The sequence below is a fragment of the Neophocaena asiaeorientalis genome, unplaced genomic scaffold (assembly GCF_003031525.2).
Source record: "Neophocaena asiaeorientalis asiaeorientalis breed wild unplaced genomic scaffold, Neophocaena_asiaeorientalis_V1.1 scaffold418, whole genome shotgun sequence".
NCBI lineage: Eukaryota > Metazoa > Chordata > Mammalia > Artiodactyla > Phocoenidae > Neophocaena > Neophocaena asiaeorientalis.
The window spans coordinates 2,867,748-2,882,069 of record NW_020175731.1 but is presented as its reverse complement, the minus strand read 5'-3'; the positions used below and the strand labels follow the sequence as shown (position 1 = coordinate 2,882,069).

The 14,322-nt window shown below is 35.7% G+C and overlaps 2 protein-coding genes across 6 annotated transcripts in view; one reads left to right on the top strand and one right to left on the bottom strand.

The window, feature by feature from the left end:
- WASHC4 (WASH complex subunit 4) overlaps positions 1 to 2,882 on the top strand; it is a 52,456-nt gene extending 49,574 nt beyond the window's left edge. The window contains exons 33-34 of one of the 4 annotated variants that reach the window (XR_003001386.1): positions 238 to 806; positions 1,537 to 2,882. Coding sequence is in view for 3 of the 4 variants with exons in the window: in XM_024732117.1 (XP_024587885.1) it covers positions 238 to 305 (68 nt within the window). In the remaining variant the exon portion in view is untranslated. Of the gene's footprint in view, positions 1 to 237 lie in introns of all 4 variants that reach the window. The other 3 variants (XM_024732117.1, XM_024732116.1, XM_024732115.1) reach the window with 3 other exon arrangements.
- Positions 2,883 to 9,031: 6,149 nt separating this feature from the next.
- The window catches only part of APPL2 (adaptor protein, phosphotyrosine interacting with PH domain and leucine zipper 2), a 53,017-nt gene continuing 47,726 nt past the window's right edge, over positions 9,032 to 14,322 (bottom strand). The window contains exons 18-21 of one of the 2 annotated variants that reach the window (XM_024732120.1): positions 12,630 to 12,666; positions 12,279 to 12,419; positions 11,431 to 11,478; positions 9,032 to 9,956 (exon numbers count right to left, since the gene is read on the bottom strand). In XM_024732120.1, coding sequence (XP_024587888.1) covers positions 9,930 to 9,956; positions 11,431 to 11,478; positions 12,279 to 12,419; positions 12,630 to 12,666 — 253 coding nt within the window. In that variant the 3' untranslated portion in view covers positions 9,032 to 9,929. Of the gene's footprint in view, positions 10,169 to 11,430; positions 11,479 to 12,278; positions 12,420 to 12,629; positions 12,667 to 14,322 lie in introns of both variants that reach the window. The other variant, XM_024732119.1, reaches the window with a different exon arrangement.

Sequence of the window (14,322 nt, the reverse complement as noted above, 5' to 3'; positions counted from 1 at the left end):
CTATTACAAACCAGTCAAAACAATTATATTTGCAATATTTAGCCTAGATTTCTAAAAAATTAAGGTAAATAAACTACATATAATGTGGTATTAGAGAAACATTTGGTGGATGTAGCATTTTCTTAATTTGAAATTTAGCAATATAGTCCTTCTTAATTTTTTTTTTAGTCCTTATTTACTTAATTCACTTTTTAAAATGAACATAAATATGTCCATTATTTTCACTCATGCTTCCAGAAGAGACTAAAACAAGCAACGGAGACCTGTCCGACAGCACTGTGTCTGCAGATCCTGTTGTCAAATGATACTGATGGTATGCGTTGCCCCTATGAAATCATCAGAATTGTATATGAAATGGATGTTAATAAGCTAATAACCAAGTGTTTCCTGGGTCACATCTCTGGGAAATATTTAGATGCTGCAACTCTCTAAGGCAGTGCTCTAAAGTTAAGTCCATTCTTCTGAAGGCTCTACTTTTCAAAGGTTGAGAATGAGATTTTAAAATCAGATTTTTGTCTGGACTTTGGCTAGATGTGCCTGGGAACAGTTATTTGAAATGAAGTTTTAGAAGGGTTAACCTAAATTCCTAAACTGCCACCTCAGACCTCTTGTAATCTACATGAATGTTTATAATTTGTATTTGTATAGGTCTTTGATCCATATTTGTCTCAGTCATTGGAAATTCAGTGCATATACTATGTACAGCCAGTAATGTTTAAACAAAAGGAATTGAGCCTGAAATTCATGAAGCATACATATCAATATTCTTATAAAAGGGATATATGAAGATGGTTTTGATACTAGAGGTGAGGCATAAGTGTTATGTACCCTTTTTGTACAGTGTGAACTGATTCATTGTTAATTTCATGTGGCTCACTAGAGCTGCTGCTGTCTGTGGTGAGATATTTTATAACTAGTTTACATTGCTTTGAGAACATTTAACCTCCAAAAACTGCTTTAAATTTAAGATTTACTTAATACTTAAGGGGGAAGAAAATACAGATAAAGCCATAGAGTCCTGCTTGAAGCTTTACTTTTGGCTGAAGGCATTATGTATGATAGCAGAGAAAATTGAATGAATTCTTATTTCTACATCCAAACTCAGGTTTCTTCTACATTAGGTTGAACTGAAGTCTTGATGATGGTTTGGGCAGACTTTTTCTTTAAACCAAGTATAATCTAAGAAATCAGATTAAGCACTGTGCAGGCTTTTAAAAAATTACCACTGTGAGAATAAAGTTCTAATAAACTAAACCACTTACTGATTAAAAGGTACAGAAAGATTTTGAGTAAATTTAGTTCCTGGCAAGCTATTAGCTTTATTTTTGTAAAGATTATATCAGTTAAATGGTTAATCATGGCCTATAATCTTTTAATATAATATGGTGATACCTTTACAGTGAAAAAAGTTTAAAACTTTATGTGTAATACTAACATCATTTTAGGAAATACTTGATTTTTCCATTGCACTTGCCTATTAAGCATTTCTTTGGGTAAATCCTGCAAGTAATTCTAACATTGTTGTTTGATTTCCAGCTTTTGGAACGGGTGTACAATGCCCTGTCTGTATTCATTGATCACGGTCAGGGTAACTTTCCCAGCTCAAGATAACACTTTCACTGTTAAAATTCAGAAGAAACAGAATAGGTAGGAAGTGTTTTTTGTTTATTATGTAAACATGATTTACAGAGTTATGTACAATGGATGGATTAAAGGCATTTAATATTTGTAATATGTACTAACTGTAGAAATGGCCCTAAAGCATGCTGCATAATTAATAATTTATATTTTCATTATTGTAAATGTTTATATTAATGATCTTGCATTTGATTGTATCAAATTGGTCACCATTTCATAGCAACAGTATTGTTTTTTCTGTTTTTCTTCTCTAACTTCCCTAAAATCATCTCCTTTAATAGAGATAGAAATTCTAAATAGAAGAGAATCAGATGTCTCTGTCATTATCCCCACACATGTCAGTTATTTTATCAATACTAGATAGAGTTCACATGCTGACTGCATGGATACCTACAACTGAGAAAAATGTGACAGATTATTATTTTGCCTTTAGTTCAAAATAATGTCACTGCAGTCTGGATGAGGTATAATAAGTTTACTTATTTGAAATGAAATCTCTGAAAAGATGGAGCATATTTAAATGCTGTTAAAAGTGCAGAGCAACAGGGCTTGAGTGTTTTACACCTAAGTTGATGTACACATTTAGATGACAGTTTTCCTTGCTGATGTATTGTTAATATTCTCATTTTTTTCAGACATACTGCAGTTTAAAAATCAGTGTGAGCATTTGTTGTAAACTCACAGAAAACTTAATGTTCAGATTCTCAGGAATTAAAGACTAACCATAACATTGTCAGTTCTAATTAAATTTTATAAAAGATGGCAAGTTTGTTATCTCCGTTAAGTGGGGCTTTCCTCTTCCCCAGTTCTAAGAGAATACAATATGCATTGATACAATAGAACATTAATAAATATAATTTCAAAAATTTACTTCCTCTGGATGTTTATGTTCAAAATTGAATGTCTTAAACCCAGTAGTTCTTATATTGATCTTTTTGGAGTTCCTTTTATCTAATAGTGTGTGGACTCTCTTTAAAAAAATACTTGCGTGCACATAGGCAAATTTTCAAGTATAAAACTGGTACTGGCTCCTCTTTGTGTATCCCAGGTGGACTTTTGTTTTCTTCCCTTTTTATATTCTTAATCTTTCTATTGCTTGCTATTTTCAAATGAAAGAACCCACATGAATGTTTAATTTTAAATCTTAATCCTGGGAAGGGATCATTAGTTTGCAATGCTGTAGTGCCATTTGCAGTCATGACTTGGACTGAAACAATCGTAATAAAGGAAAGCCTTTTAAATACTGTGCTGGAGAAAAATGTTCTTGCTCAGAAAGTCTGATTGCTGCTCCTTCTGAGGAGAAAAGTTTGTAAGGTTGTGGGAAAGATGAGACAATACCATCACATACATTGTCACGTTACTCTTTTATGTTGGACTGGCCAAACGTAAAAGGTAGACTTTAACCGATTTTAATAATTTTAGTTCTTCTTCCAGCTTAAGGTGCAGAAGTTTCAGACTGATGGTATACCTTTTCTTAAGAGAGATTTAATGCTACAGTGTTTTGTTTTTAGATGTTAGGAACAATTTAACAGGTTGTCAAAGACGTCACTTTTAAAAAAGGAATCCAGAATAAGTGGGTCTATAGAGATTACGTGAAGTCATAGGACTGACTATGCAGTGAACTCAGAGATGGTGACAGCAAAAGTAGAGTTTGGTTTATACAAGAAGTTCTTATATACTGTATGAAAGGTCGATTTGGACAAGTATATGGATATTTCCCTCTATTGTAATAGTTTGGTTCTTCTTTACCACCTAGTTTACCGGATAGCGCCGGTGGTTCCTATGAGTGGAGACATACTCAGGAAAGTAGATGAAATTTATCTCCCAATCAGTGCAGATCTGATGTCGTAATTCTGGGACCACCTTTAAGGACTGTACATTCTGTAGTGCAGGTAAGATCTGTGTGTATTGACACATTCTTTGGTAATGCCCTCATTGTTATTAATGTGAGGGAAAAAAAGTTAGCACTTCTGTACCCAGAAGCACCAACTATATAAAATTAGTATTACAGTAATCATTTCAGAATGTGTACAAAAGGTAATAAGGCGTTAAAGATGCACTTTTAAGTTGATGTAATTACTGAATATCAGAATAATCTTCAAAGATTAATGTATTGAGAGAAGCATTTGGAGATTGCTTTGTCTCTGGTTTTCTCTGTGTGCTAGTAATATAGCACATAGTGGTTAGAAGTGTAGATTTTGGAGCCAGACTGTGATTTGAATCCTGATTTGCTGCTTACAAGGTTACTTAACCTTTCTGTGCTTCATTTCCTCAGGCATAAAATGGTGTAATAATATAGCTCATAGATTGTTTGAGGATTTAATTTGTATAAAGCACTTTATTAGGAAACTGCTATAAATATTAGCTGTTATTATGATTGCTCTTACAAGCAGAAATACACTTGGCATATAATTATTAGCTGTTGAAAAGTTTGAAGATAAACTGTATTCGAATTGGTCTCATAAAAACGATTTCTTTTTAAATGGCTCAGATAAGTGTTGACAATGTAAGGCAGGTCCTGCTCTTCCCTAACGGTAGTTCTGACAGGTGGCTAAACAACCAAAGGCAATGCTGGGAAATGAAAATTGGTGAGGCTAGCTTATTTATCCCAGGGATGCAAGGATTCTTCAATATACGCAAATCAGTCAATGTGATACACCATATTAACAAACTGAAGGAATAAAAACCATATGATCATCTCAGTAGATGCAGAAAAAGCTTTTGACAAAATTCAATACCCATTTATGATAAAAACTCTCCAGAAAATGGGCAAAGAGTGAACCTAAACATAATAAAGGCCTTATATGACAAACCCACAGCAAGCATCATATTCAGTGGTGAAAAACTGGAAGCATGTCCACTAAGATTAGGAACAAGACAAGGATGTCCACTCTCACCATTCTTATTCAACATAGGTTTGGAAGTCCCCTAGCCACAGCAATCAGAGAAGAAAAAAATAAAAGGAATGCAAATTGGAAAAGAAGAACTGTCACTGTTTGCAGATGACATGATACCATACATAGACAATCCTAAAGATGCCACCAGAAAACTACTAGAACTAATCAATGAATTTGGTAAAGTTGCAGGATACAAAATTAATGCACAGAAATCTGGCATTCCTATACACCAACAACGAAAAATCAGAAGGAGAAATTAAGGAAACACTCCCATTTACCATTGCAACAAAAAGAATAAAATACCTAGGAATAAACCTGCCTAAGGAGGCAAAAGACTTGTACTCAGAAAACTATAAAACGCTGATGAAAGAAATCAAAGATGACATAAACAGATGGAGAAATATACCATGTTCTTGGATTGGAAGAATCAATATTGTGAAAATGACTGTACTACCCAAAGCAATCTACAGATTCAGTGCAATCCCTATCACACTACCAATGGCATTCTTCACAGAATTAGAACAAAAAAATTTCCAATTCGTATGGAAACACGAAAGACACCCCAAATTGCCAGAGCAATCTTGTGAAAGAAAAATGGAGTTGGAGGAATCAGGCTCCCTGACTTCAAACTATACCACAAAGCTACAGTAATCAAGACAGCATGGTACTGGCACAAAAACAGAAATATAGATCAGTGGTACAGGATAGAAAGCCCAGAGATAAACCCACCCACGTATGGGCACCTAGTTTACAACAAAGGAGGCAAGAACATACAAATGGAGAAAAAACTGCCTCTTCAATAAGTGGTGCTGGGAAAACTGGACAGCTACATGTAAAAGAATGAAATTAGAACACTCCCTAACACCATACACAAAAATAAATTCCAAATGGATTAAAGACAAATATAAGACCAGACACTATAAAACTCTTAATTAGAGGAAAGCATAGGAAGAACACTCTTTGACATAAATTGCAGCGAGATCTTTTTTGATCCACCTTCTAGAGTAATGGAAATAAAAACAAAAATAAACAGATGGGACTTAAAATCTTTTGCACAGCAAAAGAAACCATAAACAAGACAAAAACACAACCCTCAGAATGGGAGGAAATGTTTGCAAATGAAACAATAGACAAAGGATTAATCTCCAAAATATACAAACAGCTCATGGAGCTCAATATCAAAAAAACAAAAAATCCAGTTAAAAAATGGGCAGAAGACCTAAATAGACATTTCACCAAGGAAGACACACAGATGGCCAAGAGGCACATGAAAAGATTTTCAACATCACTTATTACTAGTGAAATGCAAATCAAAACTACCATGAGGTATATTACCTCATGTCGGTCGGAATGGCCATTATCAAAAAATCTAGAAACAATAAATGCTGGAAAGGTTGTGGTGAAAAGGGAACCCTCCTGCACTGTTGGTGGGAATGTAAATTGATACAGCCACTATGGAAAACAGTCTGGAGGTTCCTTAAAAAAACTAGAAATAGAACTACCATATGACCCAGCAATCCCACTACTGGGCATACACCCTGAGAAAACCATAACTGAAAAAGAGTCATGTACCACAATGTTCGTGCAGCACTATTTACAATAGCCAGGACATGGAAACAACCTAAATGTCCACCAACAGATGAATGGATAAAGAAGATGTGGCACATACATACAATGGAATATTACTCAGCCATAAAAAGAAACGAAATTGAGTTGTTTGTAGTGAGGTGGATGGACCTAGAGTCTATACAGAGTGAAGTCAGTCAGAAAGAGCAAAACAAATACCGTATGCTAACACATATATATGGAATCTAAAAAAAAGGTTCTGATGAACCTAGGGGCAGGACAGGAATAAAGAAGTAGACGTAGAGAATGGACTTGAGGACATGGGGAGTGGGAAGGGGAAGCTGGGGCAAAGTGAGAGGGTAGCACTGACATATATACACTACCAAATGTAAAATGAATCGCTAGCGGGAAGCTGGTGCATAGCAGAGGGAGATCAGCTCCGTGCTTTGTGATGACCTAGAGGGGTGGGATAGGGAGGGTGGGAGGGAGGCTCGAGGGAGGAGAAATGGGGACGTGTGTGCATATGGCTGATTCACTTTGTTGTGCAACAGAAACTAACAGTATTGTGAAGCAAGTATACTCTAATAAAGAAAGATCTATTAAAAATAAAATGCATGCTTAAGTCTTCAAAAAAAAATATCTCATTTTCCACCCTCCCACCTTTCATTTACATGGCACTTATTTTCAGAGGGCCTTAATGTGCATTAACACACATTTCAGTTAAGTTGAAAGTCACCCACTCTTTCTAAACTTAAAAATTTTATTAAAAAAATGATGCATGTACAAGAGTATATAATATGTATGTACTGTTTAGTGAATGAAAATAGAATGCTTGTGTAGCCACCAGGTAGGTTAAGAGCTTATTGCTACCACCTTAGGTGCTCCCATCATTTCTCCTTAGGTCTCAGCTCCCCTTTCTACTGCAGAGGAAACCACAGTGCACTGGGCTTTTCTTGGGGGTTACAACCATCCATATTTTTAAAAACAATATGATGGTGTTTTGCATGTTTTTGTAAAGTTAATATAAATGTATTCTGACTTCTTTAATTCATTGTCATTTTTAAAATTCATCAGTGTTGATGCATATAGCTATATAGTTTATTTAGCTTTATTTCCCTCATATTGTGTTACATGAATACACAGATATTTAGTCTATAGGTAAGATTTGGGTTATTTACAAATTTGGGATACTATGAATAGTGCTGCTGTAATCGTCATTGTACATGTCTCTGGGTACGTGTGTTGAGTTTCTGCAGTGTGTGTCACAAGTGAATCTCCTAGGTGGTAGGGCCAGGTGTACCTGCAAGGTCGTTGGAGAGAATGCAAAATTGTTCTCCCATCCCAAGAGTAGGTGAGGTTATTCCTCATTGTTCCATCCCTACCAGCAGCCTAATTTCTGCTGTCTGTAGTCAGTATCTGTGTGGTTTTAATTTGCATTTCCTTGATTTTTATATGATTGAACATATTTCTGTTTAAGAGCCTTTTTTTAATTCTATAAAATGCCTTCATGACTTCTGTTTTTCTTTCAATTTATCTTTTTCTTACTAATTGTAGGAATATTTTGTATATTCTGGATACTAATTTTTGTTGGTCATATGTGCTTGCTGAATATGCTCAGTTAATTTTGTGTTTTCATTCTGTGTTTTTTTGTGAAGTTTTAATGTATTGGATTTCAGTCTTTTGGTTTTTCATGATTTGCAGGCTTTGTGGCTTAGTTAAGCCACAGTTTTGTTTTGTTTTTTTGGTAATACAGTCGATTTACAATATTGTGCTAGTTTCAGGTGTACAGCAAAGTGATTCATTTATATATATCAATTTTTTTTTCAAATTATTTTCCATTATAGGTTATTACAAGGTATTGAATATAGTTCCCTGTGGTATACAGGAAATCCTTGCTGCTTATCTATTTTACATATAGTAGTTATATATATACTAGTATTTGTTATTCCCATATTCCTAATTTGTCTACCCCACCAGCCTTCCCCTTTGGTAAAGTTTGTTTTCTTGTCTTAGTCTTTTTCTGTTTATAGATTTATTTTTTAGATTCCACATATAAGTGATACCATATGATATTTGTCTTTCTCTGACTGACTGACTTCACTAAGTATAATATCGTCTGGGTCCATCCATGTTGCTGCAAATGCCAATATTTCATTCTTTTTTTATGGCCGAATAATATTCCTGTGTGTGTGTGTGTGTGTGTGTGTGTGTGTGTGTGTTTATATATATGCACACCACATCTTTTTAAGCCAGTTGTCTGTTGATGGCACCTGGGTTGTTTCCATGTCTTGGCTATTGAAAATAGTGCTGGCTGCATGTATCTTCTAAAATTAGTTTCCATCTTTTCCAGATATATACCCAGGAGTGGGATTGCTGGATCATATGGTAGCTCTGTTTGTTTAGTCTTTCCATAGGCCACACATTATTAAAATTTTTTTAATTAAAAAAATTGATTGTAGTTTCTAACAATGTTGTTCTCCTCCCATCCTGAACAATTCTAAGCAAGAATTCAGGGGACTGTGGCTCTTGAAGCCTGTCAGAACTTACTGATCTACTATGATTACGATATAGAAATTTATAAGACATTAGTTAACACCGAACTGATGATTTTATGGTGTATAATTTCATACTGTTTTGACTAGCTCACTGTGTCTCTGACGGTGTACACATTATAGAAGTGGATTCCTCAGTTAAATCCTTTAACCTAATTTTGAGTTGCAAAAGTCATTAATCCACCATTTTAAGAGCAGCACCTTTTAAAAACTTGGCATTGAGATCACGTTATTCCACTCATGTTGCATAGTACATCCCCTCTGCTGTGATTTCATTATGATGTCCTGGTTTTCTTTTGGGAATTAACTGTTAAAGGTACAGAACCAACTTTAGTTTTTTTTCAGGGATGTTCTAGAAAATAACCACAAAAAGCAAAAGAAACAGAAAGATAGTTTTTATTTGCTAGCTTTTATTGCTAGGTTAATTTATTACAAAGAAAATGATATTTCTGTTGAACTTCGTTATAATTAAACATACTGTACCAATTAAAGATCATTATACTTGTTTCCTAGTGGGCTGGGATGCCTGGAACCGTCTGTGTCAGGATGGAAATTGGAACTTTTATACCAAGCCCCATGGCCAGCTGTGCTTCAAGTGAGTTTTAAAGTTAATTGGTCCCTTCTTTAAGGAGGGTCTGGCTCAGAAGAAACAGGAATTGGTAGAGCTGCACCCTGTCTGTGGTGATCCACCCCTAAAAACAGTATCTAAAGGACCATGAACTTCTGAATGCTGGTTCATTAAGGTTCCACTGTAAAACTAAACATCTTTCGTGGTACTCATCTGCTTGTCTTTCTATTGCATGATGTTTGGACAATTACCAAAACTAGACCTGCATTTCTGCTAGTGCTTGAGCCTCAAAGCACAGGGCTCATCACCTAGCTGCACAAATTAATGCTGTTAGGTCCAATTATGAGACAAACTTGATTATAAATATACAATTTTCAGAATGACAGGCACTTAAAGCTCATTAAGTAAAATACAAAAATAGATTATATTAATAGGAAATATTTAGTGTTTATCAAATTATAAATCTAGGCTTTTACCATTTTTTGAAAAGATACTGGAAACTGAAAAGAGATGACACTGAAATAAAGTGAACAATGCATTTTTTCCATAGCTTTCATTCTGAGCACTGAACAATGCAATCTAAGAAAAGGACTTACCACAAAGCACCTAAAATAACATTTGTAGATGGGTATGTTGTCAACCATTTCTTACTGTTTCCCTCCCAAGTCTCAGTATCAAGGCATCAATAGTACGTTCCACAAGTAGCTGTCAGCATTCTGAAACCAAGTGGTGTGCCTGTATCAGAGAAGTTGAAAACCCTTAAGGAGGTAGCTCTCCTTCCTGGGTGCTCTTCACCCAAAGGCGCAAGAAGGTTATGCTTCAGATTCTGCGCCTCTATTTTCACTTGGACTTCCATCATTGTCATCTGGTTGATCGTTTAACAGTACATATTTTCCATCATTGGTTAGTGGTATGGACAGCATTAATTGAGCCAATGCTTCTGGATCCTGAAGTTATGGGAGTTTAAGAAGGAGAAAAGAAATGCTTAAAATGCACTTAAAACCCCTTTGGCTTGGCTGTCATTATGTTCTGTAATCTAGCCTCATTCCTTCTGACTCGTCTGTGTGCGCCTTCAGGTGGGTCTCCTTGAATCTCTAAAGAAACCCTCAGTTGAATTACTTCCTCCAGAAACTAGGCCAAGTTTCTGCCTCTCAGCCAAAATATCATTTACAGAGCCAACTCAGAATCATCTTTCTGAAAAGAGTCCAGAGAGGAACTTCCCTCACAACTTTGACCTTGTCTTTAAACTCCTTTTTTTCCTTTTACTCTATACCAAGAGTTGGCAAACTATGGCCATTTGGCTCACCGCCCGTTTTTATTACTGGAGCATAGCCATGCCAATTCATTGACATACTATGGCAGCTTTTGTGTTAACAACAGCGGAGTAGAGTAGTTGGCAGCAGAGACAGTAAGCTGAGAAAGGTTTATTATCTGGCCCTTTACAGAAAGTGTGCCAACTCTGATCTACACCATAAAGTACAAACTTGCAGGGCTTGCTGTGTTTTCATTAAGTTGGTCTTAGTCCTTGATCTGTCTGCCCCTCCCTGATAGATCAGAACTGCACAAGTATGATACCCACTAGCTATTCAATACACGTTACTATTTACATTAATTAAAAATTTAAAATCCAGTTCCTTAGTCACACTAGCCACATTTCAATCTGCATATTAAATAGATCCTTTCCATTACTGCAGAAAGTTCTACTGGACAGTGCTGAACCAGAAGCCCCCTGTTCACTGCTGTAATTCCAGGGGTTTTCTTATACAAAATTTAATCTCAAAAATCAGTTGGGTAAATGAAAGATTGCAAACTGCTGATAGACAGGTCTGAGAGTCTTCATTTCCAAGCTTCCAGGTAACGTCTCTGTTGCTGGGCCTGTGACCACTCTGAGGAGGAAGGCCTTAGAGCGTGTGGTAGATGCTGAGGTTTGTACCAGCTTCATTTGAAAGAAAGGAAATCTAGCCAACAACAGCAGCAACAAAAAAAACTGATAAAACAGTAGGAGGTGCAGCAGTGATACTAAGAACTCTACGTGTTACCAGTGACCATGGAACTAGCTGATCAAAAATGCCTGGTAGTTAGAAGGCTTAAAAGGAAACCCCAAACTTGGCCACCCTGCCTAGTGAGCACCATTTCTCTTTTTGAGAGCTATCTAGGTGTAAAGATAGCCTCTGAGTTGTTGTTAAACCAGCACGAAAATGCACCTTACCTTCTGAACCTCAATGATTTCTTTTCCCAAGTTAATAGCATAACATATCTGCAAAAAACAAGAAAAGTAGTGTTTGGCAAAGGCAGAAAAGGATAAAGAATTTCAGGAAGAAATGTGATTATGAAAGTACAACGAGGTCACTGTCTGCTCACGTCAGCATGGGCACAAAGGACCTGGCTGTAGGAGACTCATCACACAGGGCTCTGAACACTAGCGTCCACCTGTCCTGGTCTCCTGTTGCCAGTTTGTGCGTACAAAGGATATCCAGGTTAAGTGAAAACTGAAGGTATTAAATGGTTTAAAGTTCTTACCGGGATACTTTTTCCCTTTCTCTCTTAACCATATTTAACCACTGCACGTTCATACACAGTGGTACACAGATACTTCCTGAAAGAAGGGTTGATTCATTTTGATTAATTCTAAGTAGTGAATGCAGTTTTTCACACTAAAGAACAGTTTAGATGTACTTTCCTGACATCTGCTTCCTTGGTTTGCTCTCTGAGAATAGATTTTCTCCATTGTAACTTTTTTTGCTTTAATTTTTTAAAAAAGAATAAATTTGAGGGGAACTGCTTTAAACATTTCCGGATAGCTCTACTAAACACTTGTATTTCACCATTAAAGTTCTTCATTCACTCTATTTTGGTTGATATGTATTTTCCACAAGGAAATTATACTCCAGTTTTCTTTCAGTGGGACCTTACTAGGAGGTGTTATTATCTAAACTACTCAATGGGGACCTGAACAAGTCAACTAAATATCCAAGGAGGTTGTGTAAAATAACCCTTTAAGTATCTTTGTTTGGGCTGAAATATTATGGAATCTTAAGATGAAGAAAATAACAAGACCTTTTCGCCTTCTGAGTTGCTTTCAAAAACATATGTGCTCAGGGACTCTCCGCCTGTGGATTCGGGCATGCGGACCACAAAGCCCACCAGTCTCTTGTTTTCTTGATGAGCAGCAAACTGGGTGACACTGGTGAGTTCAAACTAGAAAAAAACAGGAATAGACCTAGTATCACACAACAAACTGGAATTAGAAAAGATCATTCTCCATGGCAAAAGTCATGAAAAAAGTACACTATTAGTGACATTTAATTTGGCAAATAAAATTTACTAAGTGCCTACTTTGTGTTTCAGGTGGCTACAAAGGTGAATTAAGGAGTAATCACTAAAATTAGCATGCATGAGGGTACTTACATTGGCCCTTGTTACTTGAGTCTGAGGATCTATCAACCTGAAATTTTAAGAGATTGTATCACAAATGTTGGATAAAATTATATCCTTAGATGAGTTTGTACAAGTTCAGAATAAAATCACACAAAACCCCTCGAAATATGAAAATATAAGACCTAGTTGAGGGCGAGGTGAGATCGCTCCATGTGACGATCCAAAGGGAGCGTGTGCCATGATTTCTGCCTTTGTTGAACCTGTGTAGTTAAACCTCAGGGTATCTTTAATGGAAGATTATAGCAAATAGAGAATTTCACAGTATCTTAGTGCTTATCCAAAAAGGCTGCATTATAATTCTCTAGAAAATTCTCCAGAAAATTAATGTGGATGGATCTTATTCCGTATAGCCTCCATCTCAGCACTTACTATCAGTCTGTTTCCCTTAAAGTACTGGATAAATGGATACTTTTAAGTTTAACAATTTTTTTTTTTTTAAACATGGGGTAGAGGTGAGACAACAGTGAAGGGATTTTAACAAAACTATTCCCTATCAGTTTGGGTGTAGGAGGAGTAACTTTAAGAAGGTATTCTAGATAAATTCTTTAACAACATTTTAAGCATCATCAGTGTCTCTGAGAAAATTAACTGCATTAGAGAATTTACTGCTATTTTATATATAGATAAAAATTTCTACTTTCTAACACATGGTATTATGTATATAAATTATTATTGATTTGCTGTAAGTTTCGTAAGTGAAAGCAAAAAATCTGTTAAAAAGATGGTTATAATTCTGTTTAAATGAAATGTCCAGAATAGGCAAATCTATAGAAACAGCAAGATTAGTGGCTAGGGCTGAGCAGGTTGCAGGGGAAAAGGGAATGACTACTAACAGGTATGGGTTTTCTTTGGGGGGATGATGAAAATGTTCTAAAACTGTTTGTGGTGATGGTTGCACAAATCTGAATATACTAAAATACTCTAAAGGGGCAAATTGTACAGTATGTAAGTTATATCTCAATAAAGCTGTCCCCCCCCCCCAAATGGTTACAATTTGAAAGGTATGCAGTTATACTTGTTAAAGCATGGTGTATTTTATAATCAGAGGGCTTAAGACTGAATTCCAACCTGGCTACTTATTTATGATCTTGTGTAAGTCACCCTGACTTCTCTCAACCGCTTTGTAAAATTGGGATAAGAACCTCCATATTTCAAAGAGGTGGTTAAGAAAACGAGAAAATGTGTATGGAATTTTAAGCTACAAAGCTAAATAAATAAATTTTTATGTCCCTATAAATGAGTATGAATTTAATGATTTTTAAAATTTATATCATCAACAATTTCCCTCAAGTTGGGATAACTTTAAATATTTTGTAAAATTTTTCTATAAATGAAGATTTAAGCCATTCATATATTTTGTGAGTAACTTTTAAGTTTGCTGTCTACATCAGGTAACCTGGACTTGCTTAAGATCTGATTTTCTGTGTGACTTCTAAATTGTCTCAAAACATGAATTCCCATACAAGGATATATGTATGGTAAAATTTACCGTTATTGATATTTAACACATCACAACATTGTACAACCATCACCACTATCTAGTTCCAGAACATCTTCAGCACCTCAAAAGGAAACTCTCGTACCTGTAAAGCAGTCGCTTCCCATTCAACTTTCTTCTCAGCTCTTGGCAGCTTCTCACTAATCTGCTTTGTCTCTACAGATC